At 35.5% G+C, this 22608-nt stretch overlaps 1 protein-coding gene across 2 annotated transcripts in view; it reads right to left on the bottom strand.

Annotated features, from left to right (window-relative positions):
* Positions 1 to 2880: 2880 nt before the first annotated feature.
* Positions 2881 to 22608, bottom strand: part of LOC132274349 (sterol 3-beta-glucosyltransferase UGT80B1) — a 34188-nt gene continuing 14460 nt past the window's right edge. For both annotated transcript variants that reach the window (XM_059775608.1, XM_059775607.1), the window contains 10 exons: positions 22056 to 22226; positions 21159 to 21222; positions 19718 to 19775; positions 19428 to 19605; positions 16549 to 16679; positions 8518 to 8620; positions 5088 to 5164; positions 4708 to 4755; positions 4270 to 4419; positions 2881 to 3384 (listed from right to left, as the gene is read on the bottom strand). In XM_059775608.1, the coding sequence (XP_059631591.1) occupies positions 3190 to 3384; positions 4270 to 4419; positions 4708 to 4755; positions 5088 to 5164; positions 8518 to 8620; positions 16549 to 16679; positions 19428 to 19605; positions 19718 to 19775; positions 21159 to 21222; positions 22056 to 22226 (1175 nt within the window). In that variant the 3' untranslated portion in view covers positions 2881 to 3189. The remainder of the gene's footprint in view (positions 3385 to 4269; positions 4420 to 4707; positions 4756 to 5087; positions 5165 to 8517; positions 8621 to 16548; positions 16680 to 19427; positions 19606 to 19717; positions 19776 to 21158; positions 21223 to 22055; positions 22227 to 22608) is intronic.

Below are 22608 nucleotides of genomic sequence, written 5' to 3' on the forward strand. Positions count from 1 at the left end.
GTTGTTATTTTCAATAGTAGAAGACTAGTGCTCTGAATCTGTTTTTATATATAAAATTAGATGCCGTAAGCATCATTTAATACAAAATTGTACTCATGGACTCATTATCTTTGATCCATGAATATGTTGATTAGATTGGTTCTTTCAAGCATTGAGACCAATATTTAAAAAAATTCAATAAATTTCCTTCATAGAAGAGAATGATAATGATCATCTATTCTACAGGTATTGAAGAGTGAGAAATTCGGAGTTTTTATTTCATCTAGCCACAAAAAGTACAGTGGATGATGCAGCCATGTCTATTTTTTGGGAGTCCGTGACATTTTTGAATATTTTAGTATTTGATTTTTCATGTATATATATATATATATAGTATATATTTAGTTTTATCTATGTCTTTAGGTCTTTAGTGGAATTCCTTTTTCTATGGTCTTTAGTGGAAATGCTTTTATTTTTTGGAAAAAAGGGAGAGTATCCAAAGTTTGTAATTGAGCTACATATTCATGGTATTAGCTAGTAGTCAATTTACTACTCTCTCCATCTCATAATAAGTATCATGTTTTGGAAAAAACATGAATGAGTCACATTTTCAAAACATGACACTTATTATGGGACGGAAGAAATATTTACAATAGGTATAATTAGATACTACTATGAAGTATGAATCTCTCCGTAAGACTTCCCGCTCACCTCCTTCCTCAAGTGAGCCATATCCTAAAATGGTAGTTTTCAAATGAGCTAAAGCTCACTCAAGTTGACTCTATGTCGAAACCTTATAAGATTGTTGCTTTGATATTTAGTAGTCGAAATTAGTTGATACATTTCTATTAGACTTTAAATGGCATGCCAAGCGGCCTTAGCCTATTGACTCCAAAATTTTGCACCATGCCCAAGCTACATTTTATTACAAGCACTGGCTTAATCTTGAAGAGAAAAAAATATATATTAAATGATTTTCAATTATAGGACATTTAATTACATAATTGGAATATTAATCAAAAGAATAATTTTAGTGATAAAATTTTAATTGATAGAGGTTCAACATTTCTGAATGGTGAAAAACTTAACATTCAAACAAATATCAAAGAACAAATTTTAAAGTCTCAACAAACCACATAATTGCACAACAGAAAGGGTAGCTTCATAAGAATTCTACCTAAAGAGTTTTTTTTTTAAGGGTAACGGAGAATCAACCCATTTGTTAGTCACTTTGAACTTTTAAATGGTTTGCAAATTACGAATGTACGAAATTGCACGTAAATCACAGTGTATCAACGAATTTCAGACCTCGCTTATGACGAGTTTCAAATTAAAAATTTAAGTAAAGTACTCCCAAAAAACTTACCAATAGAGTTAATTAGTGCGAGAGGAGTTTCAATTAGACTAGTATTTAACTTTTGCCTTCTAAAAAACTGTCACGGCATAATTGATAATAAACATTATTGAGAATAGAGGTCAAACTTTCACAATAAATTGGACCAAAAGAGCATCCAAAAAATTCCCGTAGTCTATCAATATAAATTTCAGGACAGCATAGAATTTCACAAAACCTTCAGGATTGCTAGTATTTGGGCATTGCACACACGTCCATTTCTTAATGTACTCACTTCCACTCTCTCGATCGTAATAAATACACACTCGGATCCTCTACGAGAAGATGGAAATCACTCCACATAAAATAGAGTCCACTCTGTTTGTGGGGACCACACCTCTCGTGAGGTGATCTCCACTCATTTCTTGTGCACAACACCATACGATCTCCACCCTTTCCCTGCGCACAACACCGTACGATATGGTGTTGTGCACATGAAAAATGTGGAGATAAACTCACGAGAGATGATGATATGATTCTAATTCTCATGCCTATACATAAATGCTAATGATAGTTACATAGAAATAATAAACACAGTTATACTCATGGTTTTTATTCCCCCGAATTTTTTTTTCTAGGGTTTTGACTACACATCTGGAGTGTGGCAATTTGAAGGGTATGCTTATTCGCCAAAGTGGGACTGGTGTCACAATAACGCACATTTTTGGGGCAAGAGAAGAAGCTACAACTCTGCAACAAAGGACCGACAATGGCGATATGAAGTATAAGTTTGACATGGTGGCAAGGAATCTGTATGATAAGGGCCCGTTTGGCATGTGTTATGATATATATATATATATATATATTTATTTACTTATTTCTGATATTGGTATCCAAATTTGGGTCAATATCATGTTTGAAACAGTTGATATTGGTTTGAAATAATTCATAACATATCAAATTTTTTTTGTCCAAACTCATCACCAAATCGGTGATATTGTGTGTTTTGCTATTCTAGCAGAGGAACCAAATCAAATTTCCGAATTTCTATCCAAACACTCGTATAACAAAACGGTTGTTTTTGTATTGACTAAAAACATAATGACTAAAACACATCGCCCGCCAAACAGGCCCTAAGTGGTTCAGATTAAATGTAATCCACAAAGGGATAAAGGGAAGTTGATAGTATTTATCGATGGTGTCCAAAAATTTAACATCATTGTTAAAGGGCCAGGAAATTTGTAGTTGATTCAAGCCACTACATGGAAGTTTCTCTATAGCCATATTGGACAATTTATAAAATTTATATATGTATCAATCATTATATATGTATCAATCATCTCCGAAATGGTACAATTTCAATTCTTATTCTAATGTTATACAAAGGGGAGATCGGCAAAAGGGCAAAAGGTTCATACCTTAGGAGTGGCTCAGCTTTTGTAAAACTAAAAACAATATTGGATGCAGATACTCTAAAATCTAGAGCTACAGCACAGAAGAAGAATCAAATTAACTAATCTCCACGCTCAATTAAGTCAGAAAATTAGAAATATATTGTAATACAGAAATCCAAGAAAATAATGATAAATTGATCACCGGGATTAAATCCAGGAATTGAATTATAGTAACCAATATAAATTTACAACTCTAATACACTCAAATATTGATCCCATTAGAACGACAACTGAAGACAAAAGAAGCCTACACTAGTTGCTTTATGAAGGTGGAAACTATGTAAACATTTTATTGTTATTCAAACCATACAGGAAAGCCATGAATAAAATGAATGAAATATTGAACATATGCAAACAACACGGAATACGAAGGAAAAAAAAAAAACCATAACTGTACAACATTGTAAGTTGCCGCTATAAGACCTACGAACCACAAGAACAGAATTTCCCAATTTGAATAAACAGCCACTGCAAAGGATTTGGATGATCATCTTCCTCTGAAGATTCAGTTTGTAAGGGTAGCTCTGGAGGCAAATGCCGGTGAAATGCATCGACTGCAGCTGCAACACCATCTTCATTCTCTATCAACTTTGCAACTTCCATTACACGAGATTTCACCTGTAGTCAAAGTTCCATCAAGCACTATTGAGATCTCTTTTCAAGCAAGAGAAAGCTATGGTAAGTCAGGATGGATATACGGGACACAGCAGACATCACATGAAGGTTTAGAACATAAACAAACGAAAACAAAGATTCTCAACACACAGCAAATAGAATAAGCAAAGCCAGCCAATCTATTTCTTTGTTTTTCCTTCATCAAGTCAACATTTTCCTTGCAGAAACAATTAATATTTCACAGATGCAACATTCCAAACTCAGGTTCAACTTCACCAATCGCCCCGAGTTTGTTCACATTATGTATTTAGCCCTGATAATGAGACACCACCCCATGAGAAGAAAAATTGCTACTCGGGAGTATTTGTTTGTTCTAACCTCTAGATCTATCACTCATCACACAAAATTTCTCAATCCCTAACAATAGAAAAGGGAAAAATTACCTTTAAGAACAAGGTTGCTCTCCATCAAATAAATCTTTACTTTCAAGTATAGTAGTCAAGCACAGATCCACGTAATATAAATAATAAGAAAATAATTATGTTCATTTCTTCTTAATCCAGGAGAATCAATGGTATTGATATTAGGTGAGGTTCCCACTTGCTGCCCAGTCTCTGCTGATTCTGAAATTATCTGACAACATTACTTTTTGTTGGTGAGACATCAAAGGAGCAACTACAGCCGCAAACTTTATTAGACTGATAAATTTATAAATAACTGATGTAATATTAGGTAATTATTCCCACTGGGTAAGCTTAATTGATAGTTTTTGTAACGCCTTACACAGTTGCACTTTATATATGAAGAGGACAACAATGACAGGTGTAATCTATTTAAACATCTGATCTGCTTTAAAATGACTAGTGAACAAATACACGTTCTATTTACCTCTGGCTCGAGCATAAATCGTATAGCATCTGATAGGCTTTCAATGCTGAGCTGAGATATAGGGATTGGAGAGGATCCCAGTCCTTTCTGAAAAATTCTCTCACCCCAGAAGAACTGATCTCCAAAGAATGGCACTATGGTTGTTGGACACTGCATTTCATGATGTGCACATCAGATACGGTTAACTCCACCATTAAGCGTAACGTATAAAAAGAAAAATTCAGTTCTCATAAAGGATCAGATCTCAGTTTCAGAAAGAGCCAATTCAGTCACTCAATTGTCATCTCTCATTGTTAAGTTATTATATTCTTAGAATTTAAATAATTAGTTTAGATCACTTAAAAAAGACATAAGTTAAACATATTGAAATATCCGGATAGCATATTCTTGCAAGTAATGAAGGACAGTAAAATGAAAATTTATTTACAAGAATATTACCCCAGCCCTTAGTCCTGTAGCTGTGGTTCCAGCACCTCCATGATGCACCTGCGTATTTGATAATATAACTTCAGGTTTATGATAGGTGAACCAGCCAGTAATTTTACAATGCTAGCTACTATCTGCATTAATACATCATTTTGGCATTTCCCATAATTTCTCACTATATTTAGAAGAGATAACCGCAATTCATTAAAAGATAATTATAACTTTCGATGCCGATATATTTCTCTAAATTTATAGACAATCACATCTCAGCATCCACAATTACCTATTATCAAGAGATCACTGGTAGTGCTCTGCCGGGACCCATTTAGAAAAGAAAAAGAAAAAAATAACAAAGGTTCACCAATTTGAAGGCAGATTAAAATAGAACTCACCACAGCTGAACATTGAGGAAACAGCCAATCGTGAGGACAATCCTCTAGGAGGAAAACGTTGTCAGGAACTTCTGGAACTGCAATACAAAATTGAAGTGAAAGTGAAATTAGACATTAAAAGAAAACAAACACACACACAAATGGAGAGGAGGGAGGGAGCATGCTTCTAATAAAGAAGAAATGTGAATAGTGGTGTTAAAGACCCAATTTGAAGGGAATTACGATAGCGTCTGATGGAAAAAATGCATTGAAATTTGCTAGAATTTCTATACAAATCCTCAACCATAAAAAATGACTGGAAATTCTACCCTTTATAGTTATATACAAAAATGGAGATCCTGATATCCACACTGCACCATAATATTGAGGCAGTGGTAGGTTAGGAAGTTAATTTGTTTCATATCATGTCACTTTAAAAAAAAAAAAAAAAAAATTCTCTATCAATTATACCATTTTTGTTATCTCGAGAATATAATTATCCGATAGAATAGTTACAAGTTGCAACTAAACAAGAAGGATCGTAGCGGGAATCAGGGAACCTTATGGATGAAATTAAATATCTGCATAAGGGAAACTAAGTAATTATTTGGTTTTTAACAGAATTTAAGTAAAATTCCTTCTCACAATTATATTTTTGTAGGGACATTATCGAGTCTCCATACAGCAGGGTCCTGGGGAACGAGGCTTCAAGATAGACCTAACCTTCAGTAATTCACAAAGTGGCTGTTCTGAGGCTTAAACTCGCACTAATGACACTGATGTTTAAGCATTTAACCGTTGAACCAAGCAACGACCCTCTCACCATCCCTCTCACCATTATATTTTTGTAATGCATACAATTTAAACAATAAAAAATTCCCATAAGAGGTAATTTCCCTAGATTGTAGGGGCATCTCATTGTTTTACTGTAACAATGATGGTAGTAAACATTTCAATTAATTAAGTCTAGATTCCATCGAAGTTTTCAGCAATTTTACCTAGTAAGTCACTCCAATATGAAGAAAATAACCGGAACATGGTCCATACTCTAATATGTTGAACAGATTGAAGTAATCATATATTTTTCATATAGGATAAATTAAAGGATATCTATATGCAGAGTGGTTATCAAAACAAGTAATGGTTAATGATAAACAATATTATCAAAATATGCAATGTTTCTGTATTTTTTTTTTCTTTTTTTTTTTTGATAAGTAAAATTTATTAAAAAGCGCTCAAAAGGGGAGAGAAACCCATTGACAAACAACAAGGCCAAAAAAACAACAATCTCCTCCAAAGATCTAAAATCTCTCCCTGAAAACAACAAAAAAGGGTGGAAATAATAGAAAACTTAAGCATAGAGATAGGCTTTTCCTGTCCATCGAAATATCTCCGATTTCTCTCAAGCCGAATGCACCACCAAAAAACAAAGAGGCGTAGCCCTCCAAACGTCCCGAATGAGATCCCCCACAGAAAATTCTCTCCAAGCCTCAATCAACCCTCTAGAGGATCTAGGCATAACCCACAGAATCCCAAACAACCCAAGCATCAAATCCCAACAACCTGAAGCCATGCTGCAATGAAGCAGAAGGTGATCAACAGTCTCCTCATCCCGCATGAACAAATAACATCGATTAACCACCACTTGATTCCTCCTCAAATTATCCTGGGTTAAAATCCTACCCAAGACAGAGGTCCAAACAAAGAAAGCCACCTTGAGGGGAGCCTTGGAGCGTCAAGTAGACTTCCAAGAGAAATGACCTCCAGAGCCAACCGTAAGAAACCTAAAGAAAGACCTCACCTCGAAGCGACCTTGGGGGTTAGGATTCCAAAGCCAACAATTAGAATCCCCGGCTGTAATCGTCTAGCGGTATAATAACTCCAAAAAATGGATGACCTCCTCAATTTCCCAGTCCTGAAAATGACTCCTAAACTGAACATCCCAAGTCAATCTCCCGTTATCAAGATGATAACAGTCAACCACCAAGGCCTGCCTATGGGAAGCAATCCTGTAAAGCCATGACAAAGCAAGCGCAAGAGGAAGTTCCCCACACCAAAGATCCTCACAAAATCCGATCCTCCTACCATCTCTGATTTGAAAACGAACATGTTAGCAGAAATCATCCCACTCCTTTTGAATTCCAGTCCACACACACACATACACACAAAAAAAAAAAAAAAAATTGTGCTGCAATCTCTCAATCCTCTCAGCCACCGAGGAAGGAATCTAAAAGAGATGTGAAATAAGTAGGGAGGCAGGAAAGGGTGCTCTTAATCAGTGTGACCAGACCCCCCTTAGAGAGATACTATTTCTGTTTTTGGAAATTGTCACAATAGTATTTATCATGCAAAAACACAAAACTTAGTTCATCTCATCAATTGGTTCGCGATCATCAACAGATAGTGGGTCGACAAAGTCACTTCCTATATCGGCCACTCAATTCCTGTGAGAGTTCTGTCTAATGAAAAAGGGGATAAAGTTTGTCTATATTGATTGGGATCTCTCTTAAAATCACCACCTCTCGGATGAGAAAGATGGACCTGCTCCCACTCCTCTTGCTGCTTCTTGCCTGCTTTCATTGTCTTCTTTTTCTTGAGAGCATATAAGTTCATGATGTAAAGCCAGAAGAGAGAAGAAGGAGAGGGAAGAAGGGAGAAGAGAAGAAGAAGAATTGGAGGAGGAGTCTGTAATTCAACAGTCAATATTCAATATTCAGCAAAAGGTACCCAATCCAATTCAAGTGCCAATGTATATATTGGCAATCCAAAGAACTCTGATGTCCAAAATAGTTGGCTGCTACAAACATAAAGAAGTAAAAAATGGCATTATGGAACATGTGGTCGTGCCTATGCTAAATGCTGGAACAAAGACGCAAGACAGAAGATCCTATTCATAGGCAAACCTAACCCTAATACTAATTTAAAGAAAATAATACAAAACTAACTCATATTTATTATAATTCCTAAAATATATAGGAATTTCTAAAATCCATCTTTCCTTGCCCTTTTCCAAGCATAGAAGAGAGTCAAGTGTACGAGCAATGTCTTGATCTCCATCAGTTCAGATATTAATGTGTTCTTAAATCTTCTCTTGGAAGTAAGTCCAGCTATTTGTTTCCGATTCATTTTTTAGATTTAATGTTATAAAAAGGAAAATCTAGCCAGAGATAGATGTTTTATTGGAATGACTACTCTACTGTTTGGAACAAAAGTGTAGCATGTTTTCCACAATAGCGTAGTGTTTTCTGGTAACTCTGGTTAAAAAACTAAATTATTACCAATTTGCTCACTGCAACGAAATAAGAAGGGTAGGATCTGAAAATTTTCAATTGGTGGACAGCAATCTAGTCAATTTGCATAATTTATTCTTTCACAAAACAGTACAACTTTATAAGATAGAAAGAAGAAAGGGTTTGACCTAACAGAATTAAATTGAAATAGAGACACTTACGAGTACCAAGCTTCCCCCAACCTCGGTCAATTATTCCCCTCTGTCCTGTATTTTCCAGTGCCTCCAAAATAATATCTGTAGTTTTCTTGGGATCTTCAAGTGACTTAATATGCAAGAAGTATTATTCAAAATTATAACCTCTTCAAAAATTTCAGTAGAAAAAATGTTGGCTATCTGCCAATGATTTAAATTAGGATATTAAATAAAAACTACTCAAAAAAGCCAGAAAACTCATGGAGTATAAGTATATCAAGATCAAAATAAGAACCTCATCTGCCATGAAACAAGCATCCATTTATTAATTCACAGATTATGCAAATTAATTACACAGAGATCTTCTCAAGTGAATAAATGGAAAATAGAATCAAGATTTATCATTCAAGTGGTAAAGGATTTTAGTCCATCTTCAGCAAGGAATTTATCACCATTTCATATAACATCTATGGCTTCCAACTAATAATTGACTTGATAATATTTTATAGGCACCACTGCTTTCCACTCTTGATTATGTTAGCACAGGTGCATTATTACTGTACTTATTCCAACAAAACATTTTCCTTTTTTTGCAAGTACTTGTCACAATAAACCATGAGGAAATGTATTTCACCGCAATTCTTCGATGAAATTTTATGCCAACATGTTAAGCAGTAAACAGGTGGGTGTTAATCTATCTTAGCATAAAATAAACTTTTAAAAGAATTGATGCCAATCCCTGTCGCATTTATACAATTTGCAAACAATTATACAGTCACTTGAAAGGGAAAATATTTTTTAATGCCGCACCTATCATGATTGCATCAGTTATACAATATCAATGCTGCGTTGATGTCACATTCAAATGACAAACAAATAAATTCAGATTCAGCAGAAAGGGAAGAGATTCTGGAAAAGTAAGCTTCATGACTCGTAATTTAGGCCAGCAGGGGAACGAAAAACTAACTACTTAATCCTCTTCTGGTTCATACATGTTCAACTTAAATACTACCTACAACATAGTATTACTATTTTTCTTTTTCTTTTTTTCTTCATAAAACATGATATAATAAAAAGCACCGGAAATTATAAATTTCAAGTCACAGGCCTACATCAAAGCAGTCAAGTCAGAGACCACAAAAATTGACTAAAGGCATAGGTGGGCTACTGAATGGGTAACATCAATACCCTGTGAACTTTGTGTACCAAGTGATAAAAATTGTCCAAGAAAGGATTGCTACTTAAGACCTATGTGACAATGACATGAAAATAGATATGAATTAACACGTACGTAAGGTGATCTGACATGGTTGCCACAAAAGTAAAAATCAAAATTGCATTGTCACACATTTACTGCCCTGTGTACACTTCCAACAAAGCAAAAGAAATTATCATAATACCAAAAATCTAAACAAATAGATGATCATCCTTGTCAACTAGCTTAAGATATATGATAGACAAGGGTGGGTTGATCATAGACTTAGAAAGGAGAGAAGAGGAAAGAGGAGAAAGTTATGCGGTGGGGGTGAAAAGAAAGAATTGAATAGAGGACAAAAAATCTGGAATTTCCCATCTTTCGTAGTGTAGACATTACAAACCAAAAGTAATAGATGTTTAATGTGTCTTTTGGAATTACATGCAAGAGAAAGAGAAGTGGTCACTGCATCACCCAGCTGTGAACATGGTACGAGTGACCAAGGGAGCAGTACTATATCATCAATGGCAATACGTGGTCTCCACCTATTGAATATAATTTATTTTCCCTTCTTTTTCTTTTTCTTTTTTAATTATGCTCAATTCAAGATACTTTTCAATGTCTAGTTTACTTTTCCTTCAATTTTCAAGTCTTACTACTTAAATTAATAGTCTTTTGACCGTTAAATGAATATGCATATAGGCTGTAAAATCATGTGATTCTAGAGGATTTGATTCTGGTGACTTCAATAAAAATCCTGCCAAGGATCTAATATTAAACACTGTCGTGACTCATGAATATAGGCTGTTTACAGATTGTAATTAATTAGGAAAGTTGACTATTCTGCTACATGTAAACTGCTAGCTTGATTATAGGAACATTCTGATGCATAAAATCTAAGAGCTTGATTATAGGATTTTGATTAGCTTAATTTCTGGTAATTGGCTAAATTAATGTACTGATTGTATGTCTTGGGTTCCTATATAAACCCACCTGTACTCACATCTAAGAGATATACAAGAATTCTTCTCTTCTATTTTCTTGCTCTTATTTACAACATGGTATTAGTGAAAATGCTCCTGAGACCCAACTCCTGTCTTCCTCTTCTTCACCCAGTCTCCACCATTTCTCTCTATTGTTCTCACATCAAAAGTCTAGTGCCTTCTAAGAATTCTAGTTTATTATTTATTTATTTTTATTGTTTTCTTATGTAAACAGTTTAATATCTATTATTTGTTTTATTATGTAAAAAAAAAAAAAAAAAGTTACAGCTTCATTGACTCTATGGCATAGCATAGCCTTGCTTGGAAAGAATCCTCTCGCTGATCTCCTTGCTTGGATGCTATTCTTACTCGGATCTCATCTCGTTCTTCCTTGGTCTCCATGGGTGACAAAACAGATATTAAAGATTCTCTTTTCTTTGGTTCCATGACCAATATTAAACTCAAGGGTCCCAATTACCTTCAATGGGCCCGAGTTGTCCAAGTTGCTTTGAAAGCTCGAGGGAAGTTCTCTTATCTCAAGTCAACCAAACCTACTGATGCCAAATTGGTTGATGCTTGGGAACAAGAAGATGCCCAAATTATGACTTGGTTATAAAACAGTATAGAGCCCAAGGTCTTCGACAAGTCTCTTTTCTTGAAACCTCTAAAGAGATTTGGGATGCCCTGAAGGAGATGTCTTCGTCCGAGCAAAACATCTCTCGGATTCATCAGCTTTATGAGGATCTTTTTTCCACTATACAAGGAGATCGCTCTATTGAAGATTACTACTCCACCTTGAAAGGTATGTGGGAGGAATTGAATGTGCATCAGCCATTGACTATTGATATGGAGACTCAAAAACGATACAGGGAAGAATTTCGCTTGACAAATTTCTTTCTGGACTTCGACCCGAATTTGCTCCTGTTAGTTCTCAGATTCTTGCTGGTACACTTTTGCCATCTGCTAGTAAGGCCTATAATCGTGTTCGGCGGGCCAACCTATCTTCTCCAGAGAAAGCTGAACGTTCTGCCCTTGCAGCTCCCGTTGGGCGCTCTGATAATTCCCATAATGGTCGTGGGGGACATGTTTCGAATAAAGGTCGAAATTTTCAAGGTGGTCGCAGTGGCCTCAAGAAATGTACTCATTGTAATCGCACCAACCATACCATTGACAAATGTTGGAAACTCCATGGCAAAGCCGATCGTTCTGCCCTTGCAGCTCCCGTTGGGCGCTCTGATAATTCCCATAATGGTCATGGGGGACATGTTTCGAATAAACGTTGAATTTTCAAGGTGGTCGCAGTGGCCTCAAGAAATGTACTCATTGTAATCACACCAACCATACCGTTAACAAATGTTGGAAACTCGGTGGTTAGCCCACATGGGCTAATCATGCTACTGTTGAGGGGGAGATCTCCACTCCTGCTGATGAAGAGACTGTAGCTCTTTCCAAAGCAGAGTGACTCAAAGATTGGCGCGCACTCATGTTTCATCTACCTCAACAGCCATCTTGGGTGCTTCAGGTAATACTTGCCTCCATTCCTCATCCAATCGGCCATAGATTATTGATTCTGGAACCTCTAATCATATGACTGGTAATCCCTCAATTCATTCCAATCTTTCAAGTACTCCCTCTCCTTCCTTTGTTACAATTGCTAATGGTTCTAAATCTCCAGTTCAGAGGGTTGGCAGAGTTACTACCTCTCGTCTTTCTCTTTTGTTTTATACCTATCTCAATTTCTTTTTCATTTATTACCTGTTCATAGAATTACCTCTGCTTTAAATTGTTCTATCACCTTTTATCCTTCTCATTGTGTTTTTCAGGATCTAAAGACGAAGAGGACGATTGGTGGGGGATATGAAAAGAATGGTCTCTACTACTTCCAACCCTCTCCCATATCAACTTCCTCTGCCTTTCATACCACGACTTCTCCATATCAGTGGCACTGTAGACATAGACATCCATCAACTGCCAATCTTCATCTTTTAGTCCCTTCTTTACCTTTGTTTTCTACTTTTAATTGTGAAACGTGTGAGCTCAATAAACATCATCGAGCCACTTTTAAATGTCGACCTCATGGTCCTTGTTTACATCCTTTTGAGTTGGTTCACTCCGATGTTTGGGGTCCAGCTAGAACAACTGGTTTGTCTGGTGCACGCTATTTCATTTCTTTTATTGCTGATCATTCCCGTTTGACTTGGTTATATGTTCTTAAATATCGGTCCCAAGAGTTTGATGCATTTAAATCATTTTATGCTGAAATCACTAATCAATTTAATGCCAAGTTGCACTTTCTTCGTACTGATAATGCTCGAGTATAAAGTTCATAGCTTTCAACACTTCTTTGAGTCGAGGGGTATTACTCATCAAACCTCATGTGTTGATACACCTCAACAAAATGGAGTTGCTGAACGAAAGAATGGTCCAATCCTTGATGTTGCCCATGCACTCATGCTTCAAATGAAAGTGCCTAAACACTTTTGGGGGCATGCTGTTCTCATAGATGTATACCTTTTAAATAGAATGCCATCTAGTGTTCTTAAAGAGAAATCACCTTTTCAAATGTTCTTCCCTGATAAAGATCCTTTCTGTCTCCCTCCAAAGGTATTTGGATGTATTTGCTTTGTCCATAATTTAAATCCTAAACGTGATAAACTTGACCCTCGTGCACACAAATGTATATTCCTTGGTTATTCCCATACTAAAAAAGGGTACCGATGCTATAGTCCTACATTAAGAAACATTTTATATGTGCTGATCTGACTTTCTTTGAAAATGTTCCCTATTACTCTACGTAGGGTTGTCAACTGCAAGAGCCTATACTCCAAGAGTTTGTTTGGCCCCTACTTGTTCTTTTCATCCCTTCATATCCTAAGGTCTATGTTCGTAAACGTCCGCGGTCTGCTCATTGCCCATTTGAACCAATTACAACACCATCCTCAATTGCTCTCCTCGGCGTCTGCGGATCCTACTCCCCCATCTAGTCCCGACATTCCCATTGCCATTCGCAAAGGTAAAAGGTCTTGTATTAAGCACCCTATCTCTAATTTTGTATCGATCATTTATCTCCTTCATTTAAGGCTTTCACAATATCCTTATCTCCTGTCTCTATTCCTAAGACATATAAGGAGCCCTTTCCCATCCTGGTTGGCAAAAAGCAATGGAGGATGAAATGCATGCTTTGCACTTGAATAATACTTGGACACTTGTTCCTAAGCCTGCAGGTGCACACATTGTTGGTTGCCGATGGATTTTCACAGTGAAGCAAAATCCAAATGGTATTGTTGACATGTTAAAGGCTCGTCATGTTGCTAAGGGCGTTACTCAAACCTATGGTCTTGACTACACTAAAACTTTTTCTCCTGTGGTCAAGCTAAACTCAGTTCGTATTATTATCTCTCTTGCTGCAAATCTTGATTGGCCCCTTCATCAACTTGATGTTAAGAATGCCTTCGTGCATGGAGATTTGAGTGAGACGATGTACGTGGCTAAACCACCTAGGTTTGAATCCAAGGGGGAGTGTGTTTGTCATCTCTAGAAATCTATTTGTGGACTCAAACAGTCTCCTCGAGCATGGTTTGACAAATTCAGCAAAGTTGTGGTTACCCATGGAATTGATCACTCGGTGTTATTTAAGACAAAGCATGGTATTGTGATATTAGTCGTCTATGTGGATAACATTGTGATTACTGGGAGTGACAATAAGGGCATTCAGACTTTGATAGGTCATCTTGGTTCAAACTTTCTTACTAAAGATGTGGGCAAGCTTCATTATTTTCTTGGTATTGAGGTTGCGAGATCAAAGAAGGCATTTATTTGTCTCAACGAAAATATGTTCTTAATATTTTGAGAGATACAAGTCATCTTGGAGCTAAACTTGTTGCTACACCTATGGAGGCTAATCAGAAATTGATGTCTGATGTTGGTAACTTAGTTGATGATCCTGAGATGTACAGAAGACTAGTAAGTAGGTAAGCTGATTTACCTGACTATCACTCGACCAGATATTTCATATGCAGTCAGTGTGGTGAGTCAATTCATGACCAACCCACGGGTCCCTCACATGAATGCAGTTGTGCACATTCTAAAGTACCTCAAAGGTACTCCAGGCCATGGTCTTCTTTACCAATCTTCAAGACATCTTTGCATTAAAGGGTATACTGATGCAGACTGGGTAGGCTCTCCCTCAAATAGAAGATCAACTACGGGTTATTTTACTTTTATTGGGGGTAATCTTGTGACTTGGAAAAGTAAGAAGCAATCAGTTGTTGCTCGATCTAGTCCTGAGGCTGAATACCGTGCAATGGCTCACATAACTTGTGAGCTAACTTGGTTGAGAAGCCTTCTACAATAGTTCGGAATCTCAATGCAAGATCCAACTCCTCTCTACTGTGATAACCAGGCTGCCATTCATATTGCTAGCAATCCAGTTTTTCATGAACGGACAAAACACATTGAAGTGGATTGTCATTTCATTCGTTCTAAGGTGGCTTCAAATGAGATTGTGACTCCTTTTGTGCCCTCTTGCAATCAGCTAGCTGACATCTTCACTAAAGCTCTTCCAAAGAATGCATTCGACTCCATTTGCAGCAAGCTGGGAGTTGTTGATATCTACTCTCCAGCTTGATGGGGAGTGTTGTGAATATAGGTTGTTTACAGCTTGTAATTAATTAGGAAAGTTGACTATTCTGCTACATGTAATCTGCTAGCTTGATTATAGGAATATTCTGATGCATAAAATCTGCTAGCTTGATTATAGGATTTTGATTAGCTTAATTTCTGGTAATTGGCTAAATTAATGTACTAATTGTATGTCTTGGATTCCTATATAAACCCACATGTACTCACATCTAAGAGATTCTTCTCTTCTATTTTCTTGCTCTTATTTACAACAAACACCTCGGCCGACCTATTCAAAAAGTTCACTTAGCACAGGACTCAAGCTATTGGCTGATTCCAGTAGCTGCAAGACTCCTTCAGACCATTGAATTTCATATCTTTCTGCTCATTGGGCTACTGAATGGGCAACATCAATACCAATATTATTCCAAATGGCAGATTTTTTTAATTTAACTTCAGATCTGTATTACTAGTTGTGTTGTTTTTTGCTTCACATTAAATTATCATTAATGATTAAAAAATCAACAAAGCCAACAAAATATAATTCAAGAACTCCTACTTTCAGTCATTTGGCTGAGAGAACCACCACTGCATTGTGAAATAAATGTCCGGCTTAGAAATTTTGGACATGCCAATTAAAAGTGATTCAGATGGCATTAGACTATTCTACAGAAAAGCCCAGAAAATCAGCCAAAGTAACACCTAAAGAACTACAGTCACCAACACATCGATAAACTATATATATATATATAGATAGCCCATCCCATCTTTGTTAAATCTGAAGTTTCTATTTATCAAACATTAACAATACAATGCCAGAACTATCAGAAGTTCTTAGCTTGAAATCATGGGTTCAACTATGAGGTCAGTCACTTTGTGGACATAATGCAAAAGTTAGGTCTGCATCAATCCACCTCTCTAGATACCCTTTATTAATTGGAGACACTGATTAACAGCCTTTATGCCTTGGGCCAAATTTTAATAGAATTGATGCATTGACAATCATAAAAATGTCGCAATAGGTTCAACTGACGAGCAAGAAAGATCAAATGACGAAATACTTTGAGGTTAAAATAATCTAATTAAAGAATAAATCTGCTAATATGTTCAAACTAAAAACATATCAAGTATTCAGGTGACTGTAACCGTATCACTCAAACATCATAGCAGGATAAAATAATCATCATACAAGCCAACAGAAAAATTACTCTTATAAAAGTTAAGCCTACTTCTAGTAAATATTCTAGTGAGTCAACATACCATGCTCCCAAACCCAATATATATAGGTTTGGGTCCTTTTTGAATCCATTGAACAAACTCTTCACGAGGTTGATACTTTGACCCAAGGTTTAGGAAACAATAACCAACAACATCGACCAAGGGGCCCCAATCTGCATGCATTAGTCAAATGAAATTGATGCTTTTAAGAAGTTTGTGATGTGTGAATTATAATATCTGTGTTCTGCATCCAAGAAAAACAGCATGCATACAGTAAAAGACATTGTATATAAAAATCAAATATAATAATTGTACTGTGCACAAAATAATTGTACAAGCTTGCGAAGGTAAGAATAATGGACTAAAATATGGAATCCAGTGAAATTAATAATGTCCTTCTCAAGGGATTATTGAAGACGTGATACTGATGACATTCATTGAACTCTTCATTCTGATGTCCCTCACGAGAAAAAATAATATCAATAGGATATGGAAGAAGTTTATTAGACTATCCATTCAGAAATTTAGATGTGGAATCACCGTTCCAAGGAAACACTGCACACACATCTATAGCAACTCATCATAAACTAATACCGTAAATGATAAATTAAACGTCTATAGTGATTAACTATTTTTTGGGAAAAATTAAGTAAACTAACAAATATATATATATATAGATATATTTACGTGAATACACATATATCAATTGACGTGACTTGGCCAAAAAAATTGATTGGAATCAAGGTAGATGATATGTATTTTGTGAAGAGGACAGAAACATTCACGAAGAGATATGGATTAGCTCTTCATTATGTGATCACCAAATGTTGGGATGAGTAAAACCAACTGCAGCCCTTGGGAAAGATATTCAGGGTGAAATCCCAGTTAGGATGCTAGTGTGATGTAGTTCAATAATTTAATTTATTTAGGTTTTTTCTTTATTTTTGATTCATATTATTTTAAATTTTACTAGTTACCTTTAGCTGTATTATATTATTTCTTTATATCATATCATGTGGGGCATGTCCACATCCACTTAACTTCAACCTAAGTAGTAACATGCAATGCACAGCACTCTGAACACGCAATACGATCTCCCGCATTTTGATTAGTAACCTTGTCTTTTCTAGTCACCCCATCATCCACCTTTACATCATCATTTTCGCTACATGAATTTATTGTTCCTATTTCTTTTTTAAACTCCAGTACTCTGAACCATATAAAATAGTTGGTCTAATAACTGTTTGATAAAAAAAATAAAAAAATAAATTTATTTGTTACTCTTTTATTGCATAAAGTCCCAGTAGTCTGTCTCCATTTTGACCAACCTGCTCCAATTCTACTAATTAAATCACTACAATCTCAACATCCTTTTGTATTGTTAACCCCAAGTATCAAAAATGGTTACTTTGGATATATAACTTTTTGGTTTTGAAGCGTGATCATTATACTATCCAAATTTATATTCTAAATATTCATTTTTACTCTTACTTTACTAAATTTACATTCTAAATATTCAGTTTTACACTACTAATTTTTAAACCTTCTGATTCTAATGTGTTCCTCCACCTCTCTAATTTTATTGCTAAATTTTCTTTAGAAGTGTCCAATAGCACTATGTCATTGGCAAATAACATGCACCATGTAATGTCTTTTTGTATGTCTTTTGTGATTTAATCTAATATTATTGTGAATAAACATGGACCTGATGCAGATCCATGGTGCAATCCTAAGTTTATAGAAAAATCACTAGTCTCACCACATGTAACGTGAATTCTACTTTTTGTATCTGGCATGAATAATCTTTATCAGTTCTTCAGGGATTTGTTTCTTTGAAAATCTCACCAAATTATATCTCTCAGCAGTCAGCACCTTATCATACACTTTTTAAAGTCTATAAAGACCATATATAGATCTTTTTGCTTACTCATACCCTTCAACTAACTGTCTTATTAAGTAAATAGCCTCCATTGTGGATCTCCCTGGCATAAATCCAAATTGGTTATAAAACACGTTGGATTCCTTCTTTAGTCTTTGCTCTATCACCCTTTCCCACAGTTTCATTGCATGACTCATTAATATAACTCCTCGATAATTGTTGCAATTTTGTACATCCCCCTTGTTTTTGTAAACAGGTACTATTGTGTTTTTCCTCCACTCATTTGGCATCATTCACTCTTTTAGGATTTTGTTAAAAAAAAATTGGTTGCCATTCATTTCCTAGTTTTCCTAAAGTTCTCCATGCTTCTATAGGTATCTTACCCGGTCCAACCGTTTTATTATTTTCCATCCTTTTAAGTGTGTCTTCTAGTTTCTTATTGTTGATTTTATTTACCATTCCTATATTAAATTCATTCCTTTGCACTTCTCCTCTAGGGTATTCCTCATTAAAAAGGTGTTGAGAGTAATTTTTCCATCTAGCAAATATGTTTTCATCCTTCATTAGTATTCAACGGTCTACATCCTTAACACGACTAATTTAATCCATGTCTCTAGTTGATTTATCTCTACTCTTTGCCAATTTAAAATTACCTTTTTCACTATGTGCCTAGTTTTGCCTATAAATCATTTAATGCATTTGTTTAGCTTTACTCACTATCTTCTTAGCTTCATTTTTAATCTTTTATATTTCTCTAATTCCTCTTGTTGCTTACTTTTTGCCATTCTTTAAAACTTTTTTCCTTTTTATTGTAGTATTTGTTGTATTTCGTCCTTCCACAACCACCAATACGCATTTGTGCATACTGTTGCAAAAAAAAGATAAATTCAAAAATAATGCATCTGTACTACAAAAGAATTAAATGACATTATACGATATTCAAGGATTATGGAAGAAAGGAAAAATGAAATGGATTTAAATCTAAATCCCATACCCAATACATGAATAATTTGTGCTCCAATATGAACAAGATCATTCTTACCACTCGGCTTTGGCACAACATGAGGACTCCACATATATCCTGTTGGCAAATGAGATATCGATCCATTATATGTACTGAAGTATGCAATAGGAGCAAGCTTCAACTTCCTCTTTCTGAAGTCATTGATATAGCTTCTTATGCCCCACCATATCAGCAAATCCACCACTATATAAGAAAGCTAGATCCAGAAAGGAAAGATCATGGAACAAATTTGTTGACGAGATTTCATTCAAAAGTCATTAATTGAAAACTGAAATACAGATCAAATCAGCAAACAACCAGGAACATACCCAATAACCAGCACTTTGAGGTACGCGTGCCAATGGGTGAGGAAATTCATATGTCGGCCTGCCTATTGAAAATGGATGTAAGAGGCATATCTTAAAAAAAGAAAATCTACAAATTATCTTAACCATTAGATTGACAAAACATTGCTTCAAACTCTATGACATATGAGCATACAATGTTTCTGTGCAGTAAATACATTCATGTTCGCTAAAATGCCAATAAATGCATCTGGGGAACATTGAATCAGGTGGTGGTCAATCACTGTTACATGTGTTTGTGTAATGAGGAGTCTGTTGATCACCTCCTTTTACATTGCAACATGACCAGAGATTGTTGGGATTTGATGCTTCGTTTATTTGGGGTGCATTGGGCCATGCCTTACTCCTCTAGAGGACTGATTGAGGCTTGGAGAGGCGTCTCTGTTGGGGCTGGCATTAGGGATGCTTGGAGGGCTACGCCACTTTGTATCTGGTGGTGCATTTGGCTTGAAAGAAATAGGAGATATTTTGACGGAAAAAAGAAGCCTGTTTCTATGCTTAAGTTCTCTGTTATTTCTACTCTTTTTTGTTGGGTTTCAAAGAGAGATTATAGATCTACGGAGGAAATTATTGTTTTCTTGGCCTCTCTGAAGGTCTAAGGCGCCCTTTGGCCCTTTTGTTCCTTTTGTTTCTTTGGGCTTCGCTCCCCTTTTTGAGCGTTTTTAATAAAATCTTACTTATCAAAAGAAAAAAAAAATATTCTGGAGGGTGTGCATGTGCATGCAAGAATAATTTTTCCTTTTTCGGGAGTTGTGGGTATGGTGTGGGGTGGAGTGAGTTTCCCTGAAGAATGATTTTCTTTTCTTTTCTTTTCTTTTCTTTTCATTTTTTTTTTTTTCATTTTTTTTTTTTTTTCTTTTTTAAGTAAACTTTTTGGCCAAAATGTACAAACAGGTGTACCCAAGACATCTTATAAAAGTGTGGTCAAAAGGCAAAAGCATTTCAATATGAGGCATGCTTTTTCACTCCCACTTTGATTTACAATTGGGAGCAAAACCAGGTTCAAATTGCATGATTAGACCTTTTGGAGAAGAGTCCTCAATCTCCATTTTTCTCGTCTTCTCTTCTCCTTTTCTCTCTTTCTGCTGCTTCTTTCTTTTTTCTCTTCTTTTCTTCTTTCTTTCCTCTTCTACATCATGTTTTTTATATATTTAAAAAGAATATGGAACAAAAGTTTCCCTAGTTAACCAAGTGTGCATTGCATATCAAGCACAAAGCAATTTAGAAAGTAATAATATGGTAAATTTTTATTTAAAAAGTGCAAATGACATCCGAACCATAACATAGAAAGGTCATATTTTCTTTTAAAAAAATCAAGTGAAAAATAGTAAAAATTCATAATCCGGTTTATTACACAAATAAAGAGTTCAGTTAACATGCATGGAAAATTTTAATTAAGACTCACGTCCAAGGCATTGTGAAGAAGATGTGAAGGGGCACACCCAGAGCTTCAGCAACATGTGCATGTCCTGCAAGCAAGAAGAACATTTTAAAATTTTGAAGTTTATACTCAGAGAACAATATTCTAAATGAAAATATTATACACCAACAGTTAATAAGGTTCATTAATGGCTAGTAAGCAGGTCCCATTTCGAATATCACCACCTAGGTTGTTTAAAATTGCATGAACAGCATTGCTAAAGGGACTCTATTACCAGAATTCTTGACAAATGGAGGCGCAAATTGTCAACTGTTGTTACTATTTTTTTCTATGGCATTAACTTCCATTCTAGCAATTTTGGTTTTCTTCTTCATAATTGCACGCATAGAAACACCAATCATGATATCATCTTACAAATCGCTATTAAGAAACTGGACAACAAAAAAGCAACAGAAGCTATGGACAAAAGGCAATTTATTTTCACTTTGGTTTCAGAAAGCTATATCCTGCAGCTTGAAACTTGCTCTCCATTCCAAACCTTCTCAATTTTACTTCTAGAGATGCTAAACCCTACTTTTGGTAAGTAAGAAACTAAAATAAGTTTAAAATACATTCTGTGACTACATTTGATTATTATTCTGTGCTCTTCCAAGAGGAAATTTTTCATTTATTCAAACAAAAAAATTTAGCCAAAACCCATGATCAACCTTGCAATTATCTCCTAATTAAGTTTCTCTAATATTATCTAGAACTCTTATTAGGAGGTGATTAATTGTTCAGTCTAATACTTGGAAGCAATCCAACTGCAATAGGATCTACAATCAAAACTTCAATAATATAAGTTAATCTACGGTTAACTGCTGTGAAAAAATTGAAGGAAACAAACTTTTTTTGGCTTGTGGGGGAGTGGTATTAACTCACCATAAGCAGGAGGGTTTGCAATAATGGCCTGAGTTCTAAAAGGCTCTCCAGTTTCCATATCTGCTTCTGTGCATGCTGGAAGAAGAGATTCAATAATGGCCTTTAGTTGCTTTCTTTGTATAGATATTTCTCCTGGTGATGATGGAATGAAACCTTTATTTCTGGCCATATCTAAAATATCAGGGGGAAAAAAAGGCACTTCAGTAATCTTGAAAACGCTTGAGAAAAACAAACATATTCCAGGAGTTCTTAAAACAGGTTGCACTTCAATAATGTTGAAAAAGCTTGAGAAAAACAAACATATTCCACATGTTCTAAAAACAGGTTGAGTATTGAATAACTGGAGTCTCGAGAGATATAAATCTCAAAATTCTGGGATACCGGATACATGCAATGGTAAAGTATCGAGATGAAATCTGGTCAGATAAAACTTCAGCTTCCCTACATACTACAGTTCCCACACCATTACAAAATGGAGCAAGGCATCAAATAGATGATAAGCACACTATATATTGTCACAAAATGAATTATGCCACAGGTGTTTAAGGTCCAC

The sequence above is a fragment of the Cornus florida genome, unplaced genomic scaffold (genome assembly GCF_030987335.1).
Source record: "Cornus florida cultivar Cherokee Brave unplaced genomic scaffold, ASM3098733v1 CherokeeBrave_3.0.0_Hap2_Chr09, whole genome shotgun sequence".
Classification (NCBI taxonomy): domain Eukaryota; kingdom Viridiplantae; phylum Streptophyta; class Magnoliopsida; order Cornales; family Cornaceae; genus Cornus; species Cornus florida.